This window comes from Podarcis pityusensis, assembly GCF_964106645.2.
Source record: "Podarcis pityusensis genome assembly, chromosome: 1".
In the NCBI taxonomy this organism is placed as follows: domain Eukaryota; kingdom Metazoa; phylum Chordata; class Lepidosauria; order Squamata; family Lacertidae; genus Podarcis; species Podarcis pityusensis.
This window is the reverse complement of record NC_138028.1, coordinates 57,402,876-57,429,191: the sequence shown is the minus strand read 5'-3', so window position 1 is coordinate 57,429,191 and position 26,316 is coordinate 57,402,876. Positions and strand designations below refer to the sequence as shown.

The window sequence follows — 26,316 nt, the reverse complement described above, 5'->3', positions numbered from 1 at the left end:
CATAGGTGGACCAGAGTAGAGGTGTTTTGGTGACTAGTGGTTTTCCATCTCCTGTCTTGTTCTCCATTTCCCCCTTGTATTTACATCTCCTCTTAAAAAGGCATCCAGATTCCTGGGTTGGTCTTGTTTGTTCTTTGCTGTTATCTGCAATAGAATGGGAGAAAAGAAAACATTATTATTGTGGAATGCATTTTAAAAAAAAGACTTTCCATTCTGGTAGACTCTATTTTTTTTTTTTTTAATAATATTTTTTATTGCTTTTTTTCCAAAGTCAAAATCCATCGTCAATTTACACAACAAAAGCAGTTTTACAAAGAAAAAGAAAAGATTAGAAAGAAGAAAGTTCACTTTTCCACATCTTTTTTCATATTCAACTGGACTTCCCCAGATCTTCCATCCCTGCATTCTTTACAATAAAAGAATATTATACAGCAAATTAATGTCTTGTTTCATATGTTTTTGTACTTTCATCTATTTATATATTCTAAATTTAAACTTTTCACCGTCATGACTTAATTTCCATCATTTTCAAATCTCAATACTGAAGCATGTTTTCCCCAAAACTTAGCAAATTCTCAACTTTCATATAACTTATAATGTTTTTGTAAATAGTCCTTAAATTTTTTCCAGTCCTCTTCCACTGCCTCTTCTCCCAGGTCTCGGATTCTGTCCGTCATTTCAGCTAATTCCATGTAGTCCATCAGTTGCGTGTGCCACTCTTCCAGTGTGGGTAACTCCTGTGCCTTCCAGTATTTAGCTATAAGGATTCTTGCTGCTGTAGTTGCATATAAAAAGAAAGTTCTATCTTTCATTAATACTCTCTGGTCCACAATGCCCAGGAGGAAGGCCTCTGGTTTCTTATTAAAGGTATACCTAAATACCTTTTTCAACTCGTTATAAATCATTTCCCAAAAGGCCTTCACCCTCGGGCATGTCCACCAGAGATGAAAGAATGTTCCTTCAGCCTCCTTACATTTCCAACATTTATTGTCTGACAAATGGTATATCTTTGCGAGTTTGACTGGGGTCATGTACCACCTGTACATCATTTTCATAATGTTTTCTTTTAAGGCACTACATGCCGTAAATTTCATACCGGTGGTCCATAACCTTTCCCAGTCTTCAAACATAATGCTGTATCCAATGTCTTGTGCCCATTTAATCATGGCTGATTTAACCATCTCATCTTGAGTATTCCATTTAAGCAACAAGTTATACATTCTTGAAAGCACTTTCGTCTTAGGTTCAAGTAATTCCAACTCTAATTCTGATTTTTCCACCTGGAAACCAATTTTTTTGTCCTTTTTGAAGATCTCTAAAATTTGGGCATAATGAAACCAGTCTCGCACCTTTCCTTTCAATTTTTCAAAACTCTGCAACCTCCAAGTGTCACCCTCTCTTTCTATTATTTCATAATATTTTGCCCAGCCACCCCCCATATTAAGTATTTTTGTGGCCTTAGCCTCCATCGGTGATAACCACCTCGGAGTCTTATTTTCAATTAAGTCCTTGTATTTAGTCCAGACAGTGAACAAAGATTTCCTGACAATATGGTTTTTAAACATCTTATGAGACTTCACCTTGTCGTACCACAAATATGCATGCCACCCAAAAGCATTGTTAAACCCTTCCAGATCTAGGACATCAGTGTTTTCTAACAAAAACCAATCTTTCATCCAGCAGAAGGATGCAGCTTCATAATACAACCTTAAGTCCGGCAGGGCAAATCCCCCTCTTTCCTTTGCATCTGTTAATATTTTAAATTTTATTCTGGGCTTTTTGCCCTGCCAGACAAACTTCATAATGTCCCTCTGCCACTTTCCAAAACACTCCACTCTGTCCACGATCTGCAGGGCCTGAAACAGAAACAGCATTCTTGGCAATACATTCATCTTAACTGCTGCAATTCTTCCCAACAAGGAAAGTTTCAATCTTGACCAAATTTCTAAGTCCTTTTTAATTTCAGTCCAGCATTTTTCGTAATTGTCTTTAAATAGATTCAAATTTTTCCCGGTCAAATTAACCCCCAGGTATTTCACTTTTTTAACCACATTTAATTCTGTTTCCTTTTGAAACCCATCTATTTCTGAAGGTGTCAAGTTTTTTGCCAAGACCTTAGTTTTTTGTTTGTTTAACCTAAATCCCGCCACCCGACCAAACTCAGAAATTAGTTCTAAAGCTCTTTTTGTGCTGGGTTCTGGCTCCTGTAATGTCAAAACCAAATCATCTGCAAAAGCCTTCAGTTTATATTGTTTTCCTCCGACCTGTATTCCTTCCACCTGCTGGTCCTTCCTAATCAAGTTAAGCAGCACCTCCAGGACAGAAATAAATAGCAAGGGTGATAAGGGGCACCCCTGTCGTGTTCCTTTTTCAATTTTAAACTCCTCTGTCACCACATTATTTACTATCAATTTAGCTTTTTGCTCTGAATAGATTGCTTCAATACCATTTTGGAATGCCCTTCCCACTCCCATCCCTTCCAAATTTTTCTTCATAAACTTCCAAGATATATTATCAAAGGCCTTCTCCGCATCAATAAAAATCAAAACTGCTTTTGTATTCAAATTTGTCTGCAATAACTCCAAAACATCAACAATATTCCTGGTGTTGTCAGACAAATGCCTGCCAGGGAGAAAGCCTGCTTGGTCTTTATGAATTACTTCTTTTAAAACTTTTTTCAGTCTATTTGCCAAGATATCAGCAAAAATTTTGTAATCCACGTTTAGGAGTGAGATGGGACGGTAGTTCTTAAGTTGAGTCTTTTCAGATTCCAATTTTGGTAACAAGGTGATGAATGCCTCTTTCCACGATTCTGGTGCCCCCTTCCCTTCCATAATTTGGTTACATACCTCCATTAATGGTTGAGCTAAATATTCCTTCAATGTCTTATAATATTTGGAGGTAAGTCCATCTGGGCCTGGGGATTTGCCCAATTGCATGTTCTGAATGGCACTTTCAATTTCCTGTTGTGATATTTTGTAATTCAGGGCTGTTTGTTTATCTTGTGTAAGTTTTTGCAGGCCATGACTTTTTAAAAATTTATTTATCTCCATCTCCACTTGGGGTCCTTGAGTGAACAATTTTTTAAAGTATCTCTGGAAACACTTTCTAATTTCTTCTGGTTTCTGAATACATTCTCCTTCAACCTCTAGATTGGTAACAAAGTTCAATTTTTGTCTCTTTTTTAGCTGCCATGCCAGGAGTTTCCCACATTTATTAGCCGACTCGAATGATCTTTGTTTCATCTGTTTAATTTTCCATTCAATTTCTTGATTTGTCAGTTTCACATATTGTGCTTGATGGAATTTTATTTCTCTTAAAACCTCTTTTGATTTTGGATTAAGCCTCAACTTTTTCTCTCCGTCTCTTATCTTCTCCAAAATCTTGTCCTTTTTACCATTCCAGAGTTTTTTCTTTATAGTATTCTGTTGTATCAGGAACCCTCTCATAACAGCTTTACTCGCGTCCCAGATTGTTTTCTTTTCCACCGAAGTGTTCAAATTTATTTCAAAGTAATCTTTCATCGTTTTTTGGGCCTTCTTCACAATCTCCTGATCTCTAAACAAGGAGTCATTCATTCTCCATCTGAAGGATCCAGCTGGTGTAAGTCTTAAATCTATTTTCAAAGCATTATGGTCGGAGCAAGTTTTAGGGCAGATCTCTATTTTTTTAGTCTTAGGAGCCAGTCCTCTAGATATCCAGATTTGGTCGATTCTTGTCCAGGATAGGTGGGCCTCAGAAAAGAATGTTCCTTCTTTACCTAGAGGGTTCTTTGTCCTCCAAATATCAATCAAGTCCATATTGTCTGTAAGTTCAAAAAAAGTCTTAGGTAGTCTGCCATCTTTAGTCAAATTTTGATTTTGTGACTTATCCATATGCGTGGAGACAACCCCATTCATATCTCCCATCAGAATGATGTTAGTATAGTCAATATAGTCCAGCATTATCTCATGCAGCTTCTTATAAAATTCCGATTTCCCCTCATTTGGTGCATAAATTCCTACTATCAAAAATTTTTCTCCTTGTGATTGTATTTCAATCGCCAAAATTCTTCCTTGTTCGTCTTTAAACACAAATTTTGGTGCTAGGCTCTCCTTTGCATATATCACAACTCCTCTTTTTTTGACTTTATCTAATGATGTAAATTCTTGGCCTAGTCTCTTGTTGGTTAGTACTCTTCTATGGAGCCTAGTTACATGAGTTTCTTGAAGGCAAATGACGTCTAATTGTTCTTTCCTCAATATATGAAAAATTCTCTTCCTTTTCTCGGGGGAATTTGCGCCATTAATATTCCAACTAAAAAGCTGCAAAGACATCCTGGATCAATTTGTCAACCGATGGGGTTGTCTCCCTTGTCGTCTATGTCCAGAGGTGGATCTGGTTTTGCACCAGGCGTGGGGGGTGGCCAAGTGCCTATTGTTCCTTTCCGAAGGTCCTCCCCGTAGTCGTTTAGGAACTTTTCTTGCTCCTCTGCTGTTCTAATTTTTACCTTCTTCCCTTTCACACTGAAGGATAGTCCTTGAGGGAATTCCCACCTGTATCGGATTGAGTTGTTTCTCAGCAAGCTTGCCAGATCTTTATATGTAGTTCTTAAATCCAACAACTGTTTTGGTATATCTCTAAAGATTTCTGCTGTCTTTCCCTGTATCACCAATGGATTTTTAAAATGTAGGCCGAGTATGTTCTCTTTTTCTTGCTTATATCTCAAAATGATCAAGCAATCTCTTGGTTTGTCCTTCCTGGCCACTCTTCCCAGTCTAAAAGCGGTGACAATTTTGAAATCCTTCTCTTCTGCCAAGCCCCAGAACTTAGATATTTCTGCTGTCAAATAGCCAATCAAGTCTTCTTTTTCTAATTCTGGGATATTTCTAATCCTAAGATTGCTTTCCCTGTTTTTCAATTCTGCCATGGACAGATACGCTTGCTGTTCAGTAACCTGTCTGCTCAGTGGTCTTACTTCCCCACTAAGTTCCTCTATCCTTTTTTTATTTAGGTCTGCTTTTGTACTTGCTTCCTCGGCTAATTTTCGATTTTCTGTTATACTTTTTTCAAAATTTCCTATTGCCTGTGTGTTTTGGGCAACTTGGTCTGTCAATCTATTTATTGTAGCTGTCACCTGGTCAAATTTGGTCGCTTGTTCATCTGCTTTCTTGTTTAATGCCGCCAGCTGGTCCAATATTTCTTTAGAAACAGGGTCTAGCCCACCTGCAGCCATATCCCCAAAAGCTGGCTGTCTAGATTGGCCTTCTTGTAGACCTGTCACAATTGGAACAGATGATCTACGTACCTGCACAGGCAGAGTTGATTGCAACAGTTCAGTTTGTTTTGCTTTCTTAGCAGCCCTTGTTTTTGCTGCACCACTCATTCCACAGCTGTCCAAGTTTCAAGGTCAAATTGTAAATCCCATGGGAAAAGCAATCCAGAAAATAAACATCCGAACACAAAAAATTCCAAGACAGCCAGCAGTTCTCAGAGACAAATAGTTCCACAATCCAGCAGGGGGAGCTCCCCAAAAATTAGGGAGAAGGATAGAAATTTTCCACCATTAAGTTCCCAAATAAAAAATTAAGTAAAAACCAAAACAAGGGAGAGAACCCTCTGGATTCACTTTAAACTGCAGAAATAAAAGTTCTTTACAAAGGTGCACACCACCGTTCCTTTCTTATAGTTTACAAAGTAGCCCAATGTATCTTTATACCTCATACACAGTTACCGCAGTCTGATGTTACTTTGTATCCAGACAGCCCGAGAGCTGAGTTCGTAACTTTATAATCCACAAAAAGTAGAGAGAAAAATCACAGTCTCTGTCCACTTATAATCTGGTTTTAACTTTTCTTTTACTTTTAACCAATCAAGTCCGAATTTGCAGGGTATATTCCAACTTCTTTTAAGCTCCTTTCAACGCTTCCGTTTTAATAAAACTTTGCTTGATACTTTAAACAAAGACGGAAGACTGACTTCCTTTTTAGCGTCTCCCGCTTTCAGCCGAAATTTACAAATTTGAGTTCAAATAGAGTCTCAGATTTCTTACTCACGAGTAAGTAGTTTCAAAATCAAATGTTGAAAGAAGAAAGGTCAGCGCTCATCAGCAGCAGCCGCGCGGCTTCACTTCCGCGGAAAGAGCGATGGATTCACAGCACCGCTACCCCCTCCACGTTCCAGGGCTCCTTACGGGGTCCCTTCTTCGTTTCCGAGGTCGCTCCTGGTGCCCGTCGAATCCCACGGCCACGGGCTCACTCTACCCGTGGTTTTTCTGAATGGGTCGTCGCTGTGCCGCAGCGCACGACCCTTTTCCGCGGAGCCCCTCTTCAGCAGCTGAAGAGGACCGCCATTGCCGTTTCGCGCCGCCTCCGGAAGTCCTCCATTCTGGTAGACTCTAGAGGATGCAAGTATTCTGCTTTATATACTCTCAGTTAATAGCATATCATTTCTAAATCGCTGTTTTCCTATAGCAACAGCAGAAATATGTTTTGAGTTTCAGATTTATGGTACTATAAAAACACCCCTGCTATGAAGATAAGTAATTAGAACTGTTTTTGACTACATGATTTTCTAAGAGATCATTCTGTTCTTCTGCTAATGACTAGTATATTAATTGTACAAATTGGGGCAGGTGGACTGTTTATCTTGAAACTATGTATCTTAATTTCTTGCTCTCTTTTATACAGATGATATTAAAGTGTCAGTGAATGACTTTATTATCAAAGCAACAGCAGTTACCCTGAAAGTAAGTAACCATTCTTTAATTATAGTTGTAGATTTTCTGTGTTCAATAATGGTAAGTGCTGTGTTGGGTTAGGCTTAACTGAAGGTTTGGTGCCTTGGAAGTGAGCTCAAAATCAGTTTCCCCTTTCTCTGTTCTTCTGGAATATCTGCTAGCCTCAGAAGTAGTTTCTTAGTCACCATTCAGATAGACATTCTCTTAATGGTGAGATTACAGCTTCCGTGTTGTTGCCATACCAGAGACCATCTAGAGCATCCCTCAAACTGGTACCTTTCATATGTTTTAGACTACAGCTCCTATCCGTCCCAGCCAATTTGGCTAGTGGCCTTGCTTCCAGGTGGGGGAAGGCTGATCTAAATTCTTCTACAAACATGGACTACTATTGTTTCAAGGTTATCCAGTCTTCGGATTAAGATCATCTTTAAACCTTTGTTACCAATTAGACAGCACTACTGGGAGCAAACTCGTAGAATTTAAGCACATCTTGCCTTGAATATGGTTTGGTATGGCAACTAGTACAGGTGCCTGCACTACTATTAATAACAAAATGGGACAGATTCCCACTCCCCATTCAGATCTTCTTCTGACCAACAGCACCTCTGTCTGATCTGGATTAACCCTCATTATCTTAGCCCACGTCCAATTCATCATTGTATCTGGTTGTGAATGAATAAATGCAACCCCACCACCTGCAACTGCCAAAAAAAGTACCATATGTTTGAACATAGGTTTATGTTTACATAGCAGCATAAAATGCAAAATTTTCTTACTGCCCTGTTTTTCAGTTCTAGCACTATGCAAAGCAAATCCTGTGTGGACTGCTATCTTGGATAGGATTTGAGAGTGTCATCTTCAATTAAAATTATTTTCCTCATATGTGGGCATCTTCTTCCTTAAGAGGAAGCTAAAATATTTCCCCATTATTCTGGGATTTCTAGTTCACTTGATCTTTATCAGCTCACTGAATTTGTAAGAAAGATGTGCTAGTTTTATTTGGCCTTCATGCAGAAAGCATTGTTAGTGAAGGCGCCTTTCTGTTGAATATTTGTGAGTATCTTTTCCAACTCACAAGCTGTCCAGCACACTCCTCTGCGTGCTCCACTCTGCACAGCGTTGTTAAGCCTTTTGAGGAGACAATCGCTGATGCAATAAACTCACTTCACACCCACGATTCAGGCAGTAATTTGTAATGCTGGTTTACAGCTTAATGGTTCAGTACATCAGTAGGGGAGCAGGTGGTGTTGTGGTCTAAACCACTGAGCCTCTTGGGCTTGCCGATTGGAAGATTGGCGGTTCAAATCCCCATGACGGGGTGAGCTCCCGTTGCTCTGTCTCAGCTTCTGCCAACCTAGCAGTTCGAAAGCACACCAGTGCAAGTAGATAAATAGGTGGCGGGAAGGTAAACAATGTTTCCGTGCTCTCTGGCTTCCGTCACAGTGTTCCATTGTGCCAGAAGCGGTTTAGTCATGCTGACTACATGATCCGGAAAGCTGTCTGTGGACAAACGCAGGCTCCCTCGGCCTGAAGCGAGATGAGCGCCACACCCCATAGTCACCTTTGACAGGACTTAACCGTCCAAAAGTCCTTTACCTTTTTAACATCATTAGCCCATAAATCAGTCACTAGCATGATGTTAGTACGGTTCACATCTGGAGATGGTTTTCTTCCTCCCTACAGGGAGAAGAACAGAGCTCTTTCTCTCTGTCTCTTATCTAGGCCCAAAGGCACATTGCTCATGCTTCTGACCTTGAAGCCACCTGCTTCTAGATTGTTTACATTACACTGTGCAGATAAGGAATGACTACTAGTTTCAGTTTCACATATGCCAGCACTTTCTTCCTAGGTTTAATATGGAAAGAAAACTGAGCTTGATCTTCTTTTACTTTTTTGTCTTTTAACTGAAAATAAACCCTTGCCTGATATTCCTTTTTGGCCCAGCACTGGCTTGTTGGTTTGTTTAGTTGGTATTATTTTTTTCTAGCTTGAGTACTGCTAGTATAGGTAAAGAGGTTAATATGCAGGCTTATGGTATTTTATACTTCAGTAAACTTTTCTATCCTTAAAAGATCATATAGTTATTAGCTATGACCAATTAGCATCTGTCAAAAAGCAGGTCTCCCATGCTGTACTAGTTGCAGCCTTTTAAACTCTCCAACAGCAGCCCTACAGAGGATGCCCTGCAGTAATCCAAATGAGACTTTGCTGAGGGCTGCAGTGTGCTAGCCAAGTCCAGATCCTCTGAGACAGAGCAGCTCATGGTAGAAAGCATTACTGGCTTCCTTTTTTATCCAGGTGCTAAACTAGATCAAAAATATTCCTCAACTGGAAACTTTATCCATTGGCGCTGTCTAGAACAGCCAAACACCTGTCTTCCAGTTGAACCAATTATCAACATCCTTGCCTGGATCCCCCTCAGACCTGGCGCCAGGCAAGACATCTACCAATAGCCTGCTTTATCCAAATTTAGTTTCAGTTTCTTAGCCCATGACATTGAGAGATCTTTTTGTCATTAACTGAGTCTTCCTTTCATCCAGGGAAGTAGAAAATAAGCTAATTGATGTTGATGATGGGGCTGACCTTTAAAACCCTAAACAGCTTCGGTCCTGTATACCTGAAGGAGCGTCTCCACCCCCATCGTTCAGCTTGGACACTGAGGTTCAGCACCAAGGGCCTTCTGGCAGTTCCCTCCCTGCAAGAAGTGAGGTTACAGGGAAGCAGGCAGAGGGCCTTCTCAGTAGTGGCCCCCGCCCTGTGGAACGCCCTCCCATCAGATGTCAAGGAAATAAAGAACTATCTGACATTTAGAAGACATCTGAAAGCAGCCCTGTTCAGGGAAGTTTTTAATGACTGATGTTTTAATGTATTTTTAACCTTCAGTTGGAAGCCTCCCAGAGTGGCTAGGGAAACCCAGCCAGATGGCGGGGTAGAAATAATATATTATTATTATTATTATTATTATTATTATTATTATTATTATTAAATGCTCCAACTTCAATCCTAGGAGACTTTTCAAAGGGTCGTGTTCCACTTCTTTCAAGCGAGTTTCCATATGTATGGTGACTTGTGTCTGAAAAGGGAAACTTGCAAATGGCAGCTACTGGGGATACATATAAACATTACATGAGCCAGGAAGGAACAGGCTTTAGGCTTGGGGAATCTACCTTGTGTTTTACTAGAAGCCCCAGATCCTTCAAGCAGAGCCTAGAATTGAAGTATTCTGAGTTCAGGCATTTGACTATCAGAATTGAATGGAGCTCATATTCCTTCCACGTACATAAAATCCGCTGTTGGTGGGGATAATATTTTTAATTTGCTCTTGTTAAACAATTAGGAAGTAGAAATCCTTTCCAATCTACTGCTTTAGGCACACATATGTCTTGCTCAGTCCATTTGTGTGACCAGCATTGGGAAAATTTCACAAGTAGAATTCAACATGTACAGGTTTTAAATAAATTAGTTACATTAGCTTGATGGAAGCCATGAATATGGGAACATGAGTAGGGGGGAAATGAGAACATTCTCATACAAAATATCCATTTGTATCCAAAGCAAAAAAACAACCCTCAATCTAATTTTAAAATGTGAAATTTAATTCTGACATTAACAAGTTTCAAATTAGTCAAATTTTGTTTTACATTTAGAGCAGATGCTGCTAACAAGGATATGTCGATGTGAGTTTTTCTTCTTTTTAACACTGAACTTGTATATTCTCCTATGATTCAAGTGACAACAGAAAATCCATATGTACTTCCTTATGATTGGTGCAGCAGTCACAATTCTTGTTTCCAAGGCATCTGCAAGTTGAGGGTTGATATCCGATGGGATTGGAGTCTGTTAATAATTCACTAGCAGTTCAGAAACCGTGTATTTCTTGGCTGCCCGCAGCTGTGCAATTTCCAGTATCCTGTACATTCATGCCTTGTGACAAAGTAGGTATACATGGATGCTAGCTAATAAGATAGGTCTATTTTTAGACTCACATGGCAGATCTTTTGTTATTCTTAACCTTGCCTTGCTTAAGGCAAACCTTTCCACATATGTGAATTCCTCCATCATCACACATTCTAAAGGATTTTCCTTTTCCTTGGTAATTGGTTATGCCATTATTCTTTTAACAGCTGCGCCTCCCTCTGTTTCCTTCTTCCAGCAAATGCCAGATGTGAATGTGACCTGGGATGGAGAGGGCCCCCGGCAACAGCAATCTATAGACATCTCTATCGCTGTGGCAACAGACCGAGGTCTCATTACACCAATCATAAAAGATGCTGCAGCCAAGGGAGTTCAGGAGATTGCAGCTTCTGCAAAGGTAGGTATTCCACATACATGGTCGTAATCTTTCGGAGCATAATGGCATTTAGATGTGCAACCAAAGACATAGTGTACCTCGGAAAAAACACACTGCTTGAAAGCTGCTTCTCTGTTGGATATGAGACATCTGTGATGATGTCCCATTCCACAGGAATTACTGTGTTTTGCTTTTGGCAGGCATTCAGGGATTTTAAGTGAAATTAAAATCAACAAATACATTTTGTTTCTGGCCTACATTTATTTAAAGTTCCCCAGAGGGAGGCTAATTTTGAGTTCTTTTGTGGAAGTTGGGGACTGCACATGCTGTTCCTTTCTTCTTGCGGTAGGTCATCATTATTAATCCCATTCTGCATACAGGAGCCTGATGCTCTGAGATCGAGTCTCGCCTAGGCCATCCTAGTGAGTTCATCAGAATAGTGAAATTTGTATCGGACTCTTTATGATTTGCCTTTCAGTCTTTTAGCCACTGTGCTGCACCAGCTTCACAAAAGCTGGCAGTATGGAAAATGGAGGCTTTCTTAAGATTATTTAGAATTGCCATGGAGGCCATTAAAAGCCTAGCTAGTGCACTAGAGTCCACCTCAGTATGGATGTTGAAATCACCCAGAACTATTGTTCTGGACTCCGCCAACACTATTCCGCAAATAAGTTTTCATTACCCTTTGAGAGAGAGGTTTAGATGTTTGTGTATTTTAGAAAAAAACCAATAGGCAAAATATCCTTGATCCTTGCCCACATTTAGGCCTATCCTCAACTCTTTGCTTATTGAAGTATTATAAACCACAACAATGGAATGATTTGGAAGATTATATTTTGCCATTAATCACCATGGGGTTGTAAGTAATAATTCAAAAATCAATTAGAAAGAAGAGTGTGCTTTTCTTTATCTTCCTGCTTGCCAGTTGTAGTAACTGTTACAGTAATTCTGAAAGGATGATCAATGAAGGCAATTTCATCAGAGATGCATTTAAACTTCAGTGGAAACATATATTTTTATCTCAAGCAATAAGCAACTAGGCAATGCAATATAGGCCAAGTATAGTCATCCATATCTCGGTTCAGTAACCAAGACTGCAATCCTAACCCCACTTATCTGGAAGTCCAATACAATTTAAGAAGTGGAAGAACAGTCCCAGAGAAACCTATGTGTATCTGTAGTGTTCCTTTTGTTTTTGTGTTTTTGCTGAAAGCAATGTAGACCATTTCATTTTGTTGATCTTTACTCCTTAGCTTCCTGCCACGGGGTTGTGCGATTTTACTTTGTTTTTTCTTTGATAAATGTTTGATAGTGTTGTACTCATCTGTAAAACTTTATGCATGTCATCTTAATTCACAAAGAATATTCTAGTTCTACAAAGAGCCACTGGAGCATAATCTTAAATGAAACTATTGCAGATTTCTCCTCCTGTGTTTATGCAAAACCTAACAATTTGTCTATCATAACTCTAATGTGCAGCAGGAAGTAGGCATCCATAGTAAGAGGTATTAATCTACAAGTATCTACTAGGCCAATATATTTCCATAAAGATAATGGATGGATTTCGGAAATCTGAGACTTCCATCTATAACAATAAGCTTTGCTATTAATATCTTCAGCAGAATTCCAATCCCATCTTAAGACTACTGGGGCATTCTTTACTGCCAGATATTTTCAAATAAAAGGTGCATTACCAGCACTGTAGTAATAAACACTTGTCAAGATTAATATTTTTGCTTTGAACATAAGCATGTATTATCCCTCTCAGTATTGTCATGACCTGAATATATTGAAGGGCTAGGTCTGGTCAATAGAACTGTCCCCTAATGCGCTGGGATTCTTATAACAGATGTAACATGCTTTGGCATAGCTGAGCACAGTATTGGACTGTAAGGACTTACATATATCACTGTGAATTGAGTTTACAGTGTTATCTTTATCACAGCTGAGCTGAATATTCCTCAATTTTAATTTTCTATAATTTCTTCCTGTCTCTCTGGCAACCTCTTGGATACCTTTTATTTCATTCTGCTTTAGTAAACTGAGATAGATTATGTAAGTGGTCTAAGTGATCTTAGAATCTCTGCATGCATTGATGTTTTATATTGAAATTGCTGTGGCCATGGTGGCAAGACAGTAAAAACAAATATTTCCCATAATTGTGGGGAATTTTCAGTGACACATGTCTTTCAAATGCATTTGTTGCACCATTACTTTTTAACTGCTATAAATCTGAAAAATTGAAATTTCCGTTCCAATTGTATATTGTCCGTATCTTGTTTCTGAAAAATGCACTTTCAGACAGTGATGTCATGTGTAGATATCTCATGCATCCAAATATGTCATATGAAATCATAGGAAATGGTAATTTTTCACGAGTCTTGTTGCCTCCTAGAAGGAATGATTTGACACTTTGTTAGCTCCACCCATCAGCTGTGAATCATATAACAGGACTTACATTTTCCTCTCATTTTTGGTTGGAAAACAGTTGGGTGAAATTTCCTGTCAGCGTTAGAATTAATGGCTACTTACAGTGAGATCAGACTATTTCATCTATAGGTTGTAGGCAAAGCAGTGCTGACAGTTGAATAACTAACACAAGCTACGCATAACAGAAAATGTTGTCTGAGACTATTCTAAAGCTAATTGAGGGATCACCACAGAAATTTCTCTGCTACCCCCTGTATATTCCTACTTTGGAAGCCTATTCCCAGAAGATACAAATTTAAGAGTTTTGCCAACACAAGTTACAGCATCTGCTTGAATTTATTGATATTAATTAAACTGAACTATTTATACAAGCAAAATACGTTTAAGAGCATATTTATTTTACAAATACAATTAACTTTGCTAAAAGATATTCTTAAATTACTAACATATGTTTGGATTTGATTTCCATAGGCTCTAGCAAAGAAAGCAAGAGATGGAAAATTGCTACCAGAAGAATACCAAGGAGGATCTTTTAGGTATTTCAAATGTATTTTAATTGCTAAAAATTTAGTAGCGTGGAATGAAGTTGTACTCTTGAATACTTGTGTTCCAGAATATTGTTAGTCTGTAAGTGAAGCACTAAACTTGGTTTATCTAGCTTTTTGTAATCTTAGACTGTGTTCAGATGTACCTACAAATAGCACATCTGGTGTACTGCATGAGCTTAGCTTCCATACAGTTTAACTCCTCTCATAACATTCATATTTGTTCAGAATGCAATGCTAATTTTCATTTCACCCTCACTCCATGCTGCGGGAAGCACAACTGGCAGCAGCTCTTCCAAGTTTCACACGGGGGACACTCCCAGGCCTACCTGGAGATGCTGAGATTTGAAACTGGGATTTCCTGAATTCAAAGCAGATATTCTGCCACTGAGCTGCATCCCTTCCCCTTAGCAGCATAGAGTATACAGAGAGAGCAGTGCAATTCCACTGACTCAAAAATATTAAGTATAATCCAGTCTCTAGTCATGTGGCTGGTCATGGACAGTATTGCACTATAAATATGTTGTTTTTCCTAGACTCTGGATAATGGTTCCTATGGATGTCTTTAAAATTATACATAACATGTCAGAGGAGTAATCTCTATAGAATTGTTTCTTGAATGCAAACTTCTAGTTTAATTATGAACAACTGGTGACTCCCAATAATGTTTAGGATGCACTAGTAATAAAGATACCAGCTAATACACCTTTTTAATTGGGATATGGTTCTGTAAAACACAGCACCTTTTCTTTTCTTATGAGGGGTTTTCAGATTAGAAAATTCCTCCTTGAATGTAAACAGGTATTTCATTAAAACTGTTTAAAGGCTAATGGGGACATAGCAGAGCAAGAATATAGACCCTTGTTGGCAGGGAAAGCTTCAATGTTGAGAGATGTTTCACATAAATTTAAGAATTTTATCATATCTAAATGAGTGTCCTCGAGTTGGCCAGGAGGAATGTCCATTGTTAGCTTATTCCCATGTTGAATAGTGCAATAGAGTGAGTTTAATATTTAATTTTTTTAAAAATTGTGGGGTGGGGGTTGGTGTAGCATGCTGTGTAAAGGGTTTCAGAACGCCAGGAAATTACAGCTGTTGAGGCCACAGCCTTAACTGATGCATTATTGAGGCAATATTGATACGCCATGGTATCCTATGCTGTGATTAATTTCACCTTGGATGCTTGACCCCAGCTTCCAATCTCTTGGCCTATCTGCACTTTGAATTCTGTAAGGCTGAGACCTATTCTGTAACAGTCTTGCCTAGCAACAGCAGACTTCTCTACTTCCAGAGGCTAAGATTGGCCAGAATGAAGTTGTGTATATGATGCTGAGCAAAGATGATAACCTAAAAAGAGCCTTCTGTTTAGATGGGCCTTCAGGGGTAAATGCTGATTTCCTGTTGGCTTCCATTTCCCTTTCTTGTTTTCTGTTCTGAAGATCTTTGTGAAAAATCCTAGACGGTAGGAATATTGGGTGCATGGAAACCCCATTACAGCTGCTTGGTACAAAGGATACACTTTATTATAATTTCCAGGACCATCCCATGTTCTACAAAATTGTGAAAGGAAATGGCAATGACAGTGTTTCCCACCCCTGCCCCCCACTAGAATTGTCATGTTCAATTTATGGCAGGGAAGAGTCTTCTTATTTAGCAGGGAGAAGTTGTTGTTAAATCAAAGTTACTGAATACCTGCATAGGCAGCCAGGAAACCTTTTTCTCACTTTACCAGATGTTCCTAGCATTACTTCCATTGCTGTGTAGCAGCTAAGCTTGCTTTCTCTACTCTTGGATTCATTCTGACATTACCTCAGCTGAAGAGACAGGATAAATCACACTGTAGCCAATGTGTTTTTAAGAATCTATTGCTATGTTTCTCATAACGCTAGTAAGCCAAAGAAGGTAGTTACATCCTAGAGTCTTAAATATTCTGAATTTGCAGTAGTTAATAGTGATGAACGGGTTCAAAGTCTGGCTGGAAATTGGTTGGTTGTATTATTTTCTGCATCCATGCCTATTCCAGAATCTATATAAGAGACTCTTATGCCGTAGGACAAAGCTTTCCTCCAAAAGTCCACTATCACGACTCCATGGCCTATTTTCAGCTAACAGTGCAACCCTACACATTTCTGCTCCAAAGTACTCCCCACTGAGTTAGCTGAATTTAAACCAGCCCCAGCACACGTCTTCCGTCTCAGCCAGTGGTGACAAATGAGAGAAAGAGGTGTGTGGTGCCAAATGATGAGATGGGAAAAGCCTGAGGGGGTGTGACTCTCTGTATATAGGTTGCAGACTGAAGTCAAAAACAAAAAACACGAAAAACTGTTATTTAAATTTGACTCAGTATTGATCCAGAGTATATTCCATTGTATAGTTAGCAAAGTAACAACTTAAACATGTTGCAGGATTCCCAGAAAATAGACCAAAGGCAATTGTATTTCATCCAGCAGAGCTTTGCTGCTACTAAAGGCAAATAAGCATAATGGTCACAAATCCAATACATTCAGGATTGGCAATGTCCATAAGAAACCCAGTTGCAGCAGATTTAAACTTACAGTAACTTAATTAGTCTAAAACTTTAACACTAAGTATACTATGTACAGAACACCACACCAGAAGGAAAAGAGATAGAAAGAGAAAGTGAAACTCGGGCTCCTTCTGGCCTTCCTTTTATTGTCAGCATGACCTTGACTGAAGAGATAAGACAACCAGTTTAAGCCAGCTGTACTCAGCTTCTCTGAAGGTATAACCCAAACATCATGAACCTTCTTTCACACAGAGAAGCTTCCAGAACCCTCTTGAATTAAGTAGAATAGGAAAGATCTCTACACATCAGATCAATACTTTCCGCACTAAGAAATGCAGACTGACAAAAACAACCCCAACTAGTCTCCTTTTAGTTTGTCACATACTCACAGAATCAAACTTATACTGATACTAAAGTTATATGAATATAGGGAAATGGTGTATTTCTTTGTGTGTGGTTTTTATTCATCCTTATTCTTTATTCTAAACCTTTGGTTTTAATTCATTAAGTTAAATTTCTAACTCCATATGTTTATGGCAGTACATATACTTTTTTCTGTGTCTAAATGAATCCTTAGTAATTTCCTAAATATGTTTTCAAAGTGCCTTCTTCATACTTATCCTTCCCCCCAATATTTGTTTGTCTGTCTTCTTTTCCCTTCCACCAATAGCATTTCAAATCTAGGCATGTTTGGCATCAGTAGCTTCATTGCTGTCATAAACCCTCCACAAGCCTGTATCTTAGCTGTGGGGCGAACTCGGACTGAACTCGCAGTTGCGGTGGATGACGAAGGGAATGAGAAGCTTCAGCAGCATCAGTTGATGACAGTAACGCTATCAAGTGATGGCCGAGTAGTAGACGATGAACTAGCTTCACAATTTCTGGAGAGACTTAAAAGCAATTTGGAGAATCCAGTTCGCCTTGCCTTGAGCTAAAATGGTCAAGATTTGGTCCTCTGCTTGGCAATATAGGGGATTGAACTGCAAAAGGAGATGAAAGAAAACCAGGTACAAAAGATAGGAAGATAAATGCTTAGTGAGACATGGACAATTAAACAGCTTATTTATTTGAACTGACTTGAAACACTTTCAAAGATTTCCAGATCTTGGTTTTTATATGCTAAATACTGTAATTGAACATGCTGAATTTAAAAACTGTTTAAGCAATTGCACAACAGGGTGGCTATATCAGATGCGGATATCTTCAATATGTCTGAATGCATAGATCTGGTTGAAAAGTAGTAAAAGAGAACAAAACCATCCTTTCTTTCATTTTTTTTTTCAGACTGAAAAAAGTTGAAAGCATTTTCAAATACCATTTTCAGTCTAGCAGATTGTCTGTGTCAGTTATGCAGCTGTTTAATAGAGAAAGAGAGTGTTCCCATTAAAACTAGGATTCATCCATGTGAACCTGGACTTTTTGTTGGGAATTCTTTGTATTGGTTCTCTGCTTACTGCATATGTAATGGTATGATAGTTTTGAGACGTTAAGAGTAATAGTGAGTCAAGTCTAAAGTGTAAAACAGATATAAATGGGGGACATGTGTATAAATATTTATAACAATGTAATGCCCAGTGCTGACTTCAGAAGAACAAATTGCATTAAAAACACAACGGATATGAAGTACTCCTTTTCCTGTTGAGTTCTGTGTTGTCTACCTGTAGTTTCTTCATCACCTTTATAATTCTAGTCACCAACTAAAATCCTGCCCACCAGCATATTTTTTTCCTAGAAAAAAAGGTGTCAGAATAGTCAAGCTGCAAGCCTACCAGTAGCCCCTCCCAGTCTGAGAACCAATGTTTCAGATCATAGGCCACATCATTGCCCTTCTCTCTAGCAATCTGTTTATGGAAATTTAGCAAACTTGAGAGTCTTCTAACATAACCATGAAGACTCTATGCCTATATATGGAGAAGATAATGCTTTCTGTCAGCGAAGCAGGTAGCACTGGATACCAGCCTTTATCTTCATATTAAATAGTATGTAACAGTGTGAATTACAGCTTCTTGCTGACCTTTAGCTCAAAATTAACTTAAACAGGATGGGTTTGTCCCTATGATTGAGGCACCATTACCATGCCTCTGAGGCCTGTTCTGAATTACAGCCCTATTATACATGTGGCCACTGCATCAGTATAGGATATTAGGCCATTCAAGCACATTAGATATGTTGAAGTTCAAAATGACAAGTCCTCGCATCCTAAACTATTAATTGAAACTACACTCACTTGCAATCAAGTGGGCATCTTCTAGATGCAAGTGCTTAGTCCTGCATTGCAAATTAGGGACTTGGAACAAACACAAACATCTTAAAATTGCCAATTTTTCAAAACAAAGATATACATAAGATGCTGACCGGCATTCTTGGACTGAATATCTGTTTACTTGATGTTCTTGGTGATTTGAGCTATGTGCTATTTTTCCATCAGATATACATTATGTGTAATTAAATTGGCCACTGCACCATCAAGTTTAACGGTTCTGATAAATGGCATGATATTGTAGGTGCAACTTGGTATAAGTGCATATGTTTCATTGTTACCCATGGCATTGAACAAATGGGAATTCCAGTCCAGCTTTTCTGTGTGCTTCAGACTAGTGGCAATTCCACCCCCTACCAAGAAAATGATTGAAAGGGAGTTCCTTTTCATCTGGACTTTGATCAAATTGTGCCTCTAAGCTGGCCAAACAGAAGAAGATTCCTTGGGTCCTTAGAGATGTCTTGCTCTGAGGAAACTGGAACTCTTCTATCTTCAATAGATGAGTTGAATTAAGAAGATCTCCAAGTTTGACTGGAGAAATTTTGAAAGAGTTCCACCAGCTCAGAATGCAAAGATGAACTATTCAGAAAAATACAGGCATTACCTTGCTGTAGGACAAAGCTTTCTCCCAAAAGCACAACTCATAGATGAAGGTCCCTAAAACCTTTGGCCCACAAACTTTTTCAGGGCTACCTTTTCCATGCTTCCAAGCAGGGATTAATGGACTCCAGGAAGAATCTACTGGCTCCATTTGGTTTGAATTCAGAACAAATATTTCTTCACTTAAAATATTAAGGTATGAGACACTGCATATATCTTTTTTATGATTAAAGTTGCATCCAACTTCATATCTTAAATAAAATGAGTTCTAAACCAATGTCTGCTTCATTGGTTCTTTGCAAAAAAAAAAAAAAAATTCCAGTGGCACTACTATTGACAGAGTAAGGGATGCAGGTGGCGCTGTGGGTTAAACCACAGAGCCTAGGACTTGCCTATCAGAAGGTCGGCAGTTTGAATCCCCGTGACGGGGTGAGCTCCCGGTGCTCGGTCCCTGCTCCTGCCAACCTAGCAGTTCGAAAGCACGTCAAAGTGCAAGATAAATAGGTACCGCTCCGGCGGGAAGGTAAATGGCGCTTCCGTGCGCTGCTCTGGTTTCACCAGAATTGGCTTAGTCGTGCTGACCACATGACCCGGAAGCTGTACACCGACTCCCTCAGCCAATAAAGCAAGATGAGCTCCGCAACCCCAGAGTCGGCCATGACTGGACCTAATGGTCAGGGGTCCCTTTACCTTTACTCATGACAAAAAAGTTTGCTCATGACTTTGTGACAAGTTGGTTGGTCCCATAAAAGATAATACTTTTTTGTTGTTTTGTGGAATCCCTCCAACACATAAAATGCACAAACAGAGCTAGCTATTTTTGTCTAATTTTCTGTGAAAGTGTACCTTGATCTGTCGACCTCCTTTCATGTTGTTTCTTTAAAGGCAAGACATATTTTTAAACAAACAAATGACTTTTTAAGAAGTTTTCACTCATGATGCATTAGAAGCTTGTATCATTGTGCTTCAGTTAGTTGGGCATGAGGGAAGGAAGGTGGAGAATAGTGTGCCCAGGAAATTAGGATAGCACACAGTACCCAGAGTGCAGCTGGACGTCATATCAAGTGAGGACTCTCATGTTTGCGCACAATGTCTGGCTTTGAATACATCTCTAACTGTAGATCTTACGAACGTGCCTTACCTGAAGTTAATCCATCTAAATTGTCACATTTTGAAATGTTTTAAGGTGCAAAATAAAAATGCTCTGCATTCAGAAAATTATCACAGTGGGGTGTGGATTGAGATAGAACCTTTCTTCCTGCTGTGTTAACATTTTTTTTATTCCTCTCACAAGTAAACACAGAAAATTTATCTCGCAAGTGAAGTCTGAAGCAGTGCAGTCCATTCTCCCACCTCAGTCTGTTGATTGTGTAGACCAGCCCTGAGTTGCAATCAAATATATGCATTACTGTGTTAATCAGAGGATGTGCTGTCACAATGACTACAGTTCTTGAAGAAAGCTGATTAAGCGATGAATCTCACCAGGTAGCTTTGGACAAGTTGCTGTAATGAGGTCATTGTAAGATGAATGTGAGCTGTGTAGATAAATGCAAATGTTCAGCACATAAAGATAAGTTCCGGAAATGATGTTATCCATGATTCATGGGTGGGGAGGGAGCTGCTGGGAGAAAAATAAACCAAAAAATGTATTTTTGTGGTTGTTGCTTAAGTCTTTTTCTGAATTTCTGAATAGTTTCCCACATTTTTGCTAATTAATACAAATTCTAGGATTGGGCATTCATCAACAAAAAGTTTGCTAATTTTATTTCCCATCATCCTGGTTGATGTTCAGAGAAGGCACCGGTTCCAGCTAACAGGACAGTGCATTGCTACATCCTCTATAAAGAGCAGATCACTAGTCTTGAAGACAAATTCTATTTGAAATGTTCCATGTTGTTGATTGGCTTTTAACCAGCTAAATATGTATGCTACAAAACCACACTGCAGTTGCTACTTTGAAAGAATGTACAGTCGTACCTTGGTTTTTGAACAAAATGTGTTCCGGAAATCTGTCCAACTTCCGAAATGTTCGGAAACCAAGGCGTGGCTTCTGATTGGCTCCCGATTCTGCAGGCGTGCCGGAAACAGTAGCGGAAGCCCCATCGGACGTTCAGCTTCCAAAAGAACGTTCAAAAACTGGAACACTCACTTCCGGGTTTTGATCGTTCAGGAGCCAAAATGTATGAGTACCAAGGCATTTGACAACCAAGGTACGACTGTAAAAGGACAGGATCATTGGTGTAAGAAGATGTCGGTTATCACTCAGCTGTCACTCACTATTAGAAGGACATGTAAAGGTAAAGGGACCCCTGACAGTTAAGTCCAGTTGCAAACAACTTTGGGGTTGCAGTGCTCTACTTTTGCCTTTATTGAGTTTTGCAAGAAAATGCCCCATTGGAACACACTCATAACTTTATACAAAAAATAAATTCAAGGTTCATGTGGCATTGTGGAAAATAACAAGACAAAAACTTGAGGCGCTGGCTTAACTGAGCACACCTGTTCCAGTTACTTGTGGTTCCTACTGTCAGAAGAAATAGAGAAGAAAGTACACTCTCAACCTTTCATCAAAGTGAGGGGCAGGGAAAGAGAACTAAGAGATCTGTCACCTGCAGGGCACTAAGCTCTTTAGGAGTCCTGAGTTCTAAAAGCCTGTACTGCTTTAGTCACAGTCCAGATCAGGGATTGTGTCTACTATGAAACTAATGAATCTTAAGCTTAAGGCCCCAGAGGGGTCCCAGAAATGACTTTAGTTCACATTGCTTAAAATTTTGGGATCTGTCTTGGACACATGGTGGGATCTATGTAAACCACTTGGAAGTCTACATCCAATAAAGCAGTTTGAAAGTTTTGTTAAATAAAATAAATAATAAATGTAGATTGTATATAGAACCAAGTGACTAGGAGGGATCAGGTGTCCTGAACAAGCACCATCCCACTTTCCTAAAACTTTGAGCAGACCTGAGCTGATTTAGGTCTGAGTTCAACTGAAAAAACTTTTGTCTATGACAATTCTGAGTCATCTTTCCCAAGTTTGTCTTCATTTCAAGTCTATAAAATTGACCGTGACTAATCAGATTATTTTAATTGCGACAGAAAAGGAGGGCAGTCTCATTGCTGGTGAGCTAAATATATTAGTAACCACACCTGGGTGGGTGGGGCTAGGGTAAAAAGCTCTCATGAAAGGAGACTGCGGAGACATGGTTAATAAGGCAGATATAACTACCTATTGTGTGTTAGGCTTGAAGCGTCTTGCGGGTGGAGCTGAACAAATTTGCCCCTCCAGTCACACTCTTCAATGTAACGCTGAAATGAAGGCTCTCGTTAAAGAGTGCCAGAAGAACAGAGACACCATCAAGAGTCAAGAGACCGTAGCAGGTTTTTGGAATGAAAAGTCAGTTGAAATATCAAGTCACCGCACGTATTTGATCCTCGGCATGCTCTTTCAATAAACTTTTATTGAAAGACCGTTACATCCATTTTGTTTTTCCTTGTCCCTATTACTTGGCTTATGGCTCTCAAACACATAGCACTTTTATCATTTAATCTTTGTAGGTTCTGCTTTATCACCCGCTTTTTCCTGTCCCAACTATTTTCCTTCTGGCAATATTGGTAATATTTTTCAAGTTGCAGTACAATGTTTTGCCAATCTGCATCAATAGGGTGCAGGTCTCTAAAGGCCTCGCAGTTGTCCTCAAACCTGTGTATATATTTGGTTGAATGATCTAGCATTCCTTTACCCAAAGACTCAAGGATACTAACAATGCATTAATGGAATGAAATAGAATAATAAAAGGAAATGTGTTCTTGTAAACCACTTAGAGGTTTTACAACAATCTAGCAGCATAGAAATAAAAAATGAGCACACACTTGTTGACACACTTGTGCATATCTGTACTTTTCCCAGGAAGCCTTTAGTCCCAATACCTATTGTAGGCATAATTGTAATAATGGTGTATCTTTCCCATCTTCAGCCTAGCTTCCATAGCCCTCCCCTTCCTTTATTGTTTCTCCGTGTCCACTTTTAGATTGCAAGTCCAATGGTACAGGGACCTATTGAACCCCTGGAAAATGTGTGCATTTGGTGCTATAGAAATGAACAACTATAATAGTACGTATGATACATAATTACTGAACTTGTCACATTTTTTACAGCTGTGTTTTTGAATCATCCCATCCTTTGTATCAAAAAAGCACAGTCAAGCTGTATTGTATGATTTTGTATGTCTTTCCCATTTGTTCTCCACTATCATGCTGTTTATTTTCATCTGCAGCTGCTCAACCTTTGTTATCTTGCACGTGAATCATCTTTAATTAGATTGTAGCATGTATCTGGGGTGTATCAGCAAACTTAACAATATAAATAGAATTATCACTGGCACCTTCTTGTCTAAAGGCTAGGTTCCTGTCTGGTGGAGAAGGGGGGGATTATTTTAGCTGTACAATATCATTTACTGAGTGGCACTAGGCTGGTTTAGCTTCATCCTTCAGTGTGTGTCTAATTTGTATTAAATTAATTTTTCAGTCCTAAAGCAAAATAAGTAGCTTATTTTTGTTGCGCTCCCGTGGCATATCTTTGTAATTCATTAGCAAATGCAGGAACACAGAATGGTTGCTCCTCTCTGTTACCAAATATATTACTAGGGCACACAGGTGTAAACACTTTTTAAAGGCTATGAATTCTTTGCACACTTACTTGAGAATAAGCTCAACTGAACTCAGTGGTACTTCTGAATCAACATAGGGTTGTGCTGTGGGTTTAGTTGCAAGGGAAACTTGGAAAGCAGCCTTATATCAAATAAGACCATCAGTCTACCTAGTTCACAGCCATACCTGAAGACACCTGGAACCTTTGCCTACAAAGCAATTCTCTTTACCCCTGAGCTGTTGGGGGAAATCTAAACATGTTCTTAACTCTCCCAGTAAGATCTATGTTATGAATGAGTGGACGAAGCCTTTACTTTTCTAAGTTTCCAGAATTAATCTGTTAATCATGTTTAACATGTTAATCTGTTGCAGCAAAAAACAACGAAACGTCTTATGGCACCTTAAAGATCAACAAATTTATTTATTTTATATAAATTTGCATGCCATTTCCCCATATAAATATGCTCAGAGCAGCTCACAACGGAACAAAATTGCAAATCAATACAGCATTACAAATATCAAATCAAAACACAACAGTGCAACAAATAATTCGACATGATTATATGAACATGATAACATTTTAAAGCCGTCGTAAAAAACCACTTGTTACAACATAGCAATTAAAGACCTATGATAAACATTCCAGTGCAACTGCATGTTATCACCAATAATATCACCAACAGCCAGTACATGGCAGTACTGTGTGAAACGGTGCAAAAACTAACATGTAAGTGTACTAAGTATATTATCGCATAAGCTTTCTTGAACTTCAGCCTACTTCATGCTTCTGATGCCATGGACTTAAGTCCATGAAAGCTTATGCCATAATAATTTTGTTAGTTCATAAGGTGCTGTAATGTTTGTTTGTTTACTTTTGTGTTGTTGTTTTTAAGGAAAAGAAGACTTTGCTTCTTTGCCATTTTCTCTGCTTGGTCTTTTTCTAGTACATTTTCACCACACTGTTTTTGGGTATTTGGTTACTCTTCCCTGCTCAGTTTGTGAGTCAGCCTAAACAGTCTGACATGTGTTCAGATTTTCCACTCCACCATGCTTCCTGTTTCAGCAACACATTTAGCCCAATAGCAGCCATAACAGGGGAAGATAAGGAGGAGGGTGGCGTCGATTCTGTGTATCTTACACACACGGACACACTGTGAGAAGTCTGAAGCGTTGCCCACAAGGAAGCATTACAGAAATAAATGCTTCAGTCAAGTGTGAATGTTCGCTGCAGTTGACATACAAAGGCAGTAGTTGTGGAGGTGACTATACACTCTGCACATCTCCCAATTGCAAAATTCAAACCGGTTAAGGCTCCTGACACAAGCAGAAAAACACCAGGCAGCTTTGCAAACCGAGAGCGGAACACCAGAAGTAAGCAATAAGCGTAGCTAAATTGCATTGCGCTTGTGGCAATGAAGCTTCTGACAGGGGTTATTAGCTTGAGCAGGTGACAACATTCCAGCTGTCCAGGCACTTAAAGCTGTTGGAATATTCAGAGGAGTAACAGGCTTTAAAGAAACCTCAAAGTGCTTCAGGCCAGGACGGCCTGTACACTCTTGATGTGCGTGGGAAGACAGAAGTTCTAGGGAATCTGGCCAAGAGACAAGTTGGCAGAAGTGGGTCACATGAAATGGCCTGAACATTCAGAGAGCTGAGGAGACCATGGTGAGAATAGAGGGAAAGCGTTACCCAGGGTCCTAGGAACAGGAGGGGTTCTTCGTTGTTGGCAAGAAGGAAGTCAGCAGGGAAAGGGGTGCTCTTATCAACCATTTTAGTGTTTTGCTGTGTTTGTGTCAGATTTTATGTTTGATGCACCCTGCCCTGGGGTCACTTGCATGATGAAAGGCTGCAGAATGCAGACCAGGGAGCCAAACAAAGCAGGTTACCAGGTCTTATGGTCTAGGCCAGGGATGTCCAACAGGTCGATCAGGATCGACTGGTTGATCCCTGGGAGGTTGCTGTCGATTGTGGGCTCATTTTCCTTTGCTTTTGCCTAAGAGCACCCAGCCCCGCCCCCCCCCCATCTCTGTAACGGAAGACGGAGTTTTTGCTGTGAGGCAAAATGCTTTCACAGTGCTGTTTTGGTGAGCGACTAATCCCTTTCCTCCTTAAAACTTGCCCCCCCGATGGAAGTTTTCTTCCAGAACCCCCCCCCCCCAAAAAATGGGCATAAAATGGGGTAGTACCCACCTCTAAAAAAAGGTTAAAAATTTCACCTGAACCCCTAAAAAACGGGGGTAGATCACTGCCAGATTTTAATTTTGAAAGTAGATCGCAGTCTCTCGGGAGTTGGAGAGA

General features: G+C 39.4%; 1 protein-coding gene across 2 annotated transcripts in view; it reads left to right on the top strand.

The window, feature by feature from the left end:
• The window catches only part of PDHX (pyruvate dehydrogenase complex component X), a 54,137-nt gene extending 36,003 nt beyond the window's left edge, over positions 1-18,134 (top strand). For both annotated transcript variants that reach the window (XM_080983503.1, XM_080983504.1), the window contains exons 8-11: positions 6,669-6,727; positions 10,872-11,030; positions 13,911-13,975; positions 17,182-18,134. In XM_080983503.1, the coding sequence (XP_080839629.1) occupies positions 6,669-6,727; positions 10,872-11,030; positions 13,911-13,975; positions 17,182-17,446 (548 nt within the window). In that variant the 3' untranslated portion in view covers positions 17,447-18,134. The remainder of the gene's footprint in view (positions 1-6,668; positions 6,728-10,871; positions 11,031-13,910; positions 13,976-17,181) is intronic.
• Positions 18,135-26,316: the final 8,182 nt, after the last annotated feature.